This window comes from Heloderma suspectum, chromosome 5, assembly GCF_057233095.1.
Source record: "Heloderma suspectum isolate Gila_16-S chromosome 5, 16-S_ref, whole genome shotgun sequence".
Lineage (NCBI taxonomy): Eukaryota > Metazoa > Chordata > Lepidosauria > Squamata > Helodermatidae > Heloderma > Heloderma suspectum.
Genome location: NC_139462.1, coordinates 190,447,544 through 190,455,539, shown reverse-complemented (window position 1 = coordinate 190,455,539; position 7,996 = coordinate 190,447,544). Strand labels below are relative to the sequence as shown.

The 7,996-nt window shown below is 45.0% G+C and overlaps 1 protein-coding gene across 4 annotated transcripts in view; it reads left to right on the top strand.

Annotated features, from left to right (window-relative positions):
* Nucleotides 1–276: 276 nt before the first annotated feature.
* Nucleotides 277–7,996, top strand: part of GLCCI1 (glucocorticoid induced 1) — a 56,909-nt gene continuing 49,189 nt past the window's right edge. For 3 of the 4 annotated variants that reach the window (XM_084858737.1, XM_084858736.1, XM_084858738.1), the window contains exon 1: nucleotides 277–1,183. In XM_084858737.1, coding sequence (XP_084714863.1) covers nucleotides 622–1,183 — 562 coding nt within the window. In that variant the 5' untranslated portion in view covers nucleotides 277–621. The remainder of the gene's footprint in view (nucleotides 1,184–7,996) is intronic. The other variant, XM_084858739.1, reaches the window with a different exon arrangement.

Sequence of the window (7,996 nt, the reverse complement as noted above, 5' to 3'; positions counted from 1 at the left end):
AACGGGTCACCCGTCCTAAAAGGATAACTTACACATATCCACATACCCCCCCCCCGCCCCCACTGCACAAAGCAGCTCAAAACCACCACCCCTTCCTTCTTTCCCCCTTCTCCTCCTCCTCCAGGTGAAGTGCAGGCCGATGATTGGTTAGATGGGCTGTCCTTCCTATGACTATGGCCAACCAGGCTCGAGCCAACGGAGGCAGGGTGCCCAATGGGCGCACGTCCTGACGCCCCTTGCCCGCCACAGACGGGGCGGTGGAGCCCGCAGAGTGCCATTCGGAAGGAGGGCGGTGGAGCAGCAGGGTAGGTGGCGGAGCTGCAGGTGCGGTCGCGGCCCCGAGCTCGCGGTCAGGCAGGAGCGCGAGCCGTAGCATCCGACACTCCCCCCGCCCGGCACGCCTCCTCGGTGCCCGCCGACGTCGTATGGACGATGTGAGCCGCGAGGGGCTGAGCTGCCGAGGCCGGCAGCCATGGCCACAGCCCAGCGATAAGCGCCGCGCGGAACGGTCTGGAGCTCGCCTGGCGCGGCCCCGTCCTGTCCTCTGTTGCAGGGGGCGTGTTCGTGTGCGGAGCGCCTGAGGGAAGCCTCCGTTGTTTCTCTCGCCGTCGAGCCGACGCCATGTCCAGCTCCTCCTCGCAGACCCCCCCTCACCACCAGCCCCCGCAGAGGATGCGCCGCGGCGCCGCCGGGTCCCCCACCAGCGGCAGCGCCGGAGCTTCGGCCGGTAGTAACGGGGCCGGCAGCGGTAGCGGAGGAAACGGCAGCGGCGGCGGCAGCAGTGGCGGCGGCGGCGCCCCCAGTGGCGGCGCTGGGACTAGCCGGCTGCTCCAGCCGATCCGCGCCACCGTCCCTTACCAGCTCCTGAGGGGCAACCAGCACAGCCCGACGCGCTCGCCGGCCGCCTCAGCCTCGGTGGGGAGTAACACCGGCCCAGGGGGTCCTCGCGGAGGTGGAGGAGGGGGCGGCAGCGGCGGCAGCCCGTCCCCGCCGAGCTCTACCCCGCCGTTGGCCCTGGCGGCGGCCGCTGCTGCCGCCGCCACCCCGCCAGGAGCAGGCGGTGCGGCGGAGCCGGGGAGGGTGAAGGCGAGGCAGAGGCGCTCGCCCGAGAGCAGCACCAACAACGGCAGGCGGAGAAGCATCTCACCTGAGCGAAGGAGCCCCAGTTCGCCCATATATAGAGGTAAAGGCACACACGGGACTGATCCGTAACCCCCCCCCCCCGCGCGCCCGCATACAGAGTCTCCCCAGACCTTGTCAACACCGAGGAGGAAAGAACCCACCTCCAAAACACGGTTCACTTCGTGAAAATATTGGGCTTAAATTATATCACACACGCCCACCCCCTTCTGCCACCTCAACAGCTCATTTCTGTGAATATTTACTCAGAAGTACGTTCCACTGTGTTCAGTGGGCCTTACTCTCTGGTAAGTGTACATACGGCTGCAGCCCAAGTTGATAAGGAAAGGACATGAGCAAGCCCTTACTCCTCCCCCCCCCCGCAAATGTCAAGTCTAAAGGCCTTTCTTAAGCTCTAGCCTGAAACAAGATGCCTGCCTGGATCACTTCAATGTTGATTACTTACCCTTCATCCGCGCTGTAATAGTATTCCTAGTCCAGGGTGACAAATAGTAACGGGTGATAAAATCAATCTACCTTGCAACCTATGTCTGTGGGTAAAATAAGGGCTTTGATCCTTAGTACTAATTGAGAGCATTGCTACGCCCATCCCCCCCCCCCCCCCGAGAAGTTTCAGGGGGTGCAGCACTCAGTTTCCTGAGGAGGTCACTTGAGACTTGTGGGGTTTCCCTCATAAGGTTTATTCACATTTTGCTTAAGATGTGGGGCTACAGCATTACCACTCCAACAGATCCCTGCTCCCGCTCAGCTGTCTTGGGAATAGGTGGCATAGGGTTTCATACAGAGAGCCAAAATCAGCTCTCTCCTCTTTCTTCAATCCACTCCCAGCACAGCCTGACTTCCTGCTATACATGCAGTCCTCACTCCCCCCCTCCCCTTGGCCTAGTAGAACAAAAGGTTACCAACTCAAAGAGTTACAGAGGTTTTTTTGTGGGGTGGAGGGTTCCTGAATCTCTTTGTAATTAGGGGCACTGAGTTGTAAAGGACACCTGGAAGGTAATTTATACTGACCCCAAACACACAACACTATTATTTTCCCCTCAGAAGAGGTCTGGACTCCAGACCACTAAAAATAAACAAATAGGCCAACCAAAATAACTTCTTCAGTAAAACACAAATGCACAGGGTTAAGTAAAACATGGAAGAACATTCTGGCAAAAATCTAAAGAGGATACATCCAACAAAAACCAGTAAAAAAAAAATCCCAGTACCATCACAAATGCTCAAAACAAAGAAGGAGTTCAGTCTGTATGTACACTTGAAGATCTAGTCTATGAGGTGTTCTTCTGTTTCTTTGAGGTCTGGAAACACATTGTGCAGCTGTTTTCAGCAGCTGCAGTTGTGGAGCCACCTGGCTCATGTAAAGGCAATGGGTCCATTTCTAGGCTTTCAGAATCAGACCCCAGCCCTTTCCCCACTGACAGTTGCTGGAGCCTGCCACATATTTTATCCCTTTGATACCTCCTTAGGTGGTCCTTATTAATAAATTTGAGCTTGTGCCTGGGTCCCAGCTGGATCTGGTACACCCCTTCATTTATTTTCCTTAGTACCACATAAGGCTCTTCCCAAGACTTACCTAGTTTAGGGCTCCTGTCCTGCCCTTTTCCCACTTAGGGTTGTAAACGGACATCAGATCACCCCTTGCAAAGGTCTCCCCATATGATCTCACATCATACAACTGTTTCATCTTATCTGAGGGAATCTTAGGTTTTCTCTTGCAAATCAGTGCACCTTCTCTAGTTTAGGCTGTAATTCTTCCATATAGTTCAAGAGGTCTGTATTACTTTGCTCACCATCTGGAGTGCCATAAAGGGGATGGTGGAGGTCCTCAGTTCATGCTGAAACATAAGAAGGGCTGGGGTACATTGAGTACTCTCATTAACTGTAGTTTTATATGCCATCAGGAGGAGTTGGATATGCTCGTCCCAATCCCTTTGAAACTGCTGCACCAAAGTTGCCAACTGCCCACCTGGGGTGTAGTTGAAGCTTTCCACCATGCCATCAGACTGGAGATGGAAGGGAGTAGTCCATGTTTGGTGGATTCCAAGAATTTGATACATTTTTGGAACACCTTGGACTCAAAGTTTCTCCCTTAATCAGAATGTAATTCCCTTGGCATCCCAAATTTTAAGAAGAAATTGTCCACCGAGGCCTTTGCCATTGTCACACTTCCTGGTTTTTTTATGACATAAACCTTTGTCTACCACGTGAAATAATCCATGACAACCAGTATGTAGCAGTTGCCAATATCTTCTCTGGTAGGGGCCCAAGGAGATCAACTGCTGCATATTCCATTTGGTGTACCTTCAAGATACCACTACAGTGGGACCTCCCCTATCCTTTTTGGGGGGCGGGGGGGGGGAGAGATTGGTACACAGGCCTCACACTTTGTGTACTTATTCTCCACATTTTGCCTGTACTTCATCAATAGAAGTTATCTCTTACTTGGGCAAAGGTTTTTGCTGTGCCAAAACGTCCAGTTGTTTTAGCATCATGGCATAACATAATTACTTCCTGCTTTAGCTTTTTTGACAAAATCAGCTGCCATCTGTATCCAGCTCCAGTGGGCTCTGTCCCTCATCTGTACAATGCATGACTGTACAGTGTCATCCCTAAGCTCTAAACTCTCCCATTGAGACCAGAAAGCCTTCACAGTAGTGTTGAATGGAGATAGGATTTCCTGAGGGGCAGATTGAAGAATTAATTTTCCATCAGCTCACAGTGTTGACATCAGAGTCGTCTCTTTGTAAATCTCTCAGTTGTTCCAGAGTCCAACCCTGCAAAGTCAGTCTTGACACAAGGAATACTTGTGCTTCTGTTACTTCAAGGCCTCCATTTGCTTCTGTGAGGCCTCTGTGTGCTGCTGGTTCTATTGCCTCAAGGCCTACTGGAACTTCAGTTTCATCTGCTCCAGGAGTGTTGCTGTTTCGCTCTCTATTCTTGTACAGGCACACCTTGGCTCACAGTTCCTCTTCTAGGAAACACTATCCTACTTCTAGCACCAGTGTTATACTCGTGCACCACCACGAATGAGCTGTGAGACCTTTCAGGAGTTCTAGCACTTAGAGTTCTGTTTCCTGAGAAAGAGGTCGCTAGTGTTTCTGTCATTTAAAGTTTATTCACATTGAGCTTAAGATGAGGGTCCACAGCATTACCACTCCAACAGATCCCTGCTCCCCCACAGCTGTCTAGGGGAAGCTGTAGTGTCGTAGGTTTCATGAAGAGAGCCAAAACCAGCTCTGTCCTCCTTAAATCCACTCCCAGCACAGCCTGACTTCCTGCTATACACACAGGCCCCATTTGCCCCTTCCCCTTGGCCTAGTACAGCCTACCCCAACCTGATGCTCTCCAAATATTTCAGATTTTGGCTTCCATCAACCCCAGCCAGCGTGGGTAATGGTCAGGAATGTTGGGAGTTTTAGTTCAAAACATCTGGAGGGCATCAGGTTGGAGACAGCTGGCCTAGTAGAACAAAAGGTTACAACTCAAGAGTTGCCACAGTTTAAAAACAAACAAACAAACCACATTTTGGGGGGGGGGATTCTGAATCCTTTTGTAATCAGAGGCACTGAGGACCCCTGGAAGATAATTTAGACTGACCCCAAACACAGTATAGAATCTGCGCATGTTGTTAATGTAAAATAATGTAACTCAAAATGCAACATACATTTGGTTGCATTGGCTTTTGTCCTGGAGCAGGAGTCTTGGTTTAGTGAAGTCTATCCTTTAATAAAACATCCTTTTTTAAAAAAGGATTGTAACAGTGAGTTTCAGCCCCATCGCATCGTGCTGCATTCATGCCTTGTATGGAAATTGTTTGTATGTTTCAGTGACTGTAAAGGTTGGGCTAATGTCTGATTGTTTCATATTAATTATCATTTGGACTATAAGATACTTCCCCATAAATAGCAAAGACAGAATAGTATTATCTGTATAAAAGGATGCCTGGACCTTTTTACCTTCACATCAGGAAGGGATACAAAAACTGGCTTAAACAAGAACATTATTAACACAAACACATTTGCAATAGGATCTGACACCAGTACAACTGCTTGCAACATTTCCCAAACCTATCATGCACAAACAGTATTAGGGTCTGGGATCCTGTCTACAGTCCAAAAAGCCTTAAAAATCCCTTGTCCTTAAATGCAACCCCTTCACATAGCTAAATCTTAAGGGCTGAATTCTGGGAGCTAACAGCATGCACACACATTCTGTAGTATTCTTGTGAAAGAATGTAATGTAATACCAGGAAGCATCACAAACTCCGGATCAGTTGCAAATTTGAACCAAAACATATCCTGAAAACTTTGAAACAAATTAATATCTTTTGAGTTCTTTAAAGTAGCTGTGGCCATTTTAGCTGTCCACTCCCCCTTCTTTACTTCAGCAGTTGAATGAATCATACTAAATACGCTACTTATCTTGCTATAGCTATCGGGTATCCTGCATCTTTCAACACTTCTGCTTCTTTAATCATGCCAAGTCTGTGTTTCATTTCAGCAGCAAATCAAATAACCCTCTTGATTTAGTATTGAAAGCACCACGTTGGAACATTCCTGCCTTAAATCCTTGCAATTAGTTGTGTAGATACAGTTATTTGGATCGTACTAAACCATTCAATCCTCTAGAATACTGTTAGTATATTGAGCTGAAAAATGTTTACAGGAAAATGTGAATGTTAAATTTCTTTTTTGCATTCCAGATTGTGTGTAAGTTATGCAACAGGCTGTGATTTTGATTGATTAAAAAAATTCTTATGGAAATTGTCTTAACTGTCTAAATCAAATCTTGTGTAAAAATGGTGCTTAATCCATGTTCTTGGGTCCAGAAAATTTTAGCTTTCTTAAGCTTAATGGACTCAAGACACTTCTATGCAATTCTAGTCAAACTAGCAAAAACATTTGCTTGTAAAAACAAAACCTGTAAATGAAAAACTGATAACAAAACTTGTACTTACATGGAAGGTGTATTTAGGATAAAAGACTATTATATTAGTATGTAACTTGTCTTTCCTCAAAAAACTTTAAAAATACTTAGACTGCAATCCTATGCATGTTTACCTGGGAGTAAGGTCCATTGAATTGTGGGACTTACTTCTGAGTACACATGTATAGGATTGTGTTGTAACTCTCTAAAAAGAGGTGAATTACCTTTCTTTCAAATATTCAGACCTCTAAATTAGAACTGAATTACTTCACTGAATTTGTTGAGCCTGCCTTAAGCCATAGTAGCAGCATCCACAACTTGATGGAGTTATGAGAGTATAATATGTAACTATGAATTGGCTGTCAGGAACTGTTACCCATATGTACCATGATGAAATGATCCCCCTCCTTTCTCACACTAGTTTCTCAGAAAGTAGGTCCTGAATGGATGGAAGTAAATGTCCATATACTCACCATGCACTTATCCATTCCTGTAGTTTTATTCTGTTTAGACAACAAATGAGTATTCTTACATCTACAAGCTTAAAAAGTAAAATACAAATGTTAAAACTAAAGTCTGCAAAATCTCCCTTGTGGATCAGTTTTCACTGAGCATGACCAATCCCACATTCCTGGTTTGATCTCTTCTAAGTCGGTACACCTTTGACTAATGTAGTAAAATTGGAACAGCAACCTGTATTATCTGTAGGGAACCTAGAGTTGCTTTGTGAAAACGTTTAATGTACTAGGAGACAATAAATCTGGCTTCTACCGCTAATTCTGATAATTATACAACTTTGTGCTGATTTTAACCTCTGTTAAGAGCATGCCATATTAATAAATATGCTTCATACGTGGTACTTCAGAAGGTGTTTGTTAAAGTCACACTTAAAATATGTAACTCTGCTTCCTCTTTGCATTATTGTTTATACTGCAGTGCATGACTTTAGCTGCATAAGTGAGTTGCATTATTTAGTTTGTATTGGGGACATCTTGAAACAGAAATTGTTTTCCTTAAATTTTGGGTATGTCTACCATGTTTTCACAATGTAGCTTTTTCAGTGAGAATGCTCAGATTTATGTTCTTTGGTAATAAGGGAGCTGCCAGTGGTTCTTAAAAGAAATCCGCAAAACTGCTCTGGGTTGGAAGCCTGTATAGGTCAGGCAGCTGCCACTGCAGACGTTGACATCATTACTGCATGAATGAAAACAGCTTCCTCTGGGTGTCCTTTTCCCTCTTGCATCTTTAAGTGCTCTAAAATGTTTGTTTTAAAACCAATATTAATTCTGATTTCAAATACCATCAGGCCAGGCAAGCTGTACATTTTAAATTTGTAAGACAGTTTTTTATAAAATATTTTCTCTCCCTACATATTTGAGTTTCAGCCACCTACATTTAAAAAGTAATAGTCATTGCATATTGTATATTTTGAATATTACAGACTATCTGATGTCATGCAGTTTTGATGTCTCCTTTCCATTCCTGACACTTAGCTTACTTTTTTGCTCTATCTTTGAAGATAAAAGCATGTGTAATACAACTTATATTATATGGGGTACCTTGACTTTGTGATAAATGAATAATATACATGTGAGTTAACCCAGCGCAAAATGTTGTATAGAACAGCACTTGGTTATTTGAATATCACTGCATTAATACGCTAGGTGACCAAATAAAAGTTGTAGCTTTTAAATTGTGAGAAATGCAAGTTGCTTCTAAGATAGTGCAGTTTATTTGTAATTCAGATAGATGTGAACTATATAATTGCAAGGCATTTTCATTGTTAAACTCAAATCTAGCCTTTTCAAATTAATATAAAAATGTTCTCAATTAAAAAAGTCTATAAAATTACTTCCATGAATGCATAATTCCTAAAAGTATGCCTGGAGGTTTCCTAATAACAAAACAAAATCACTATAATTTCAGC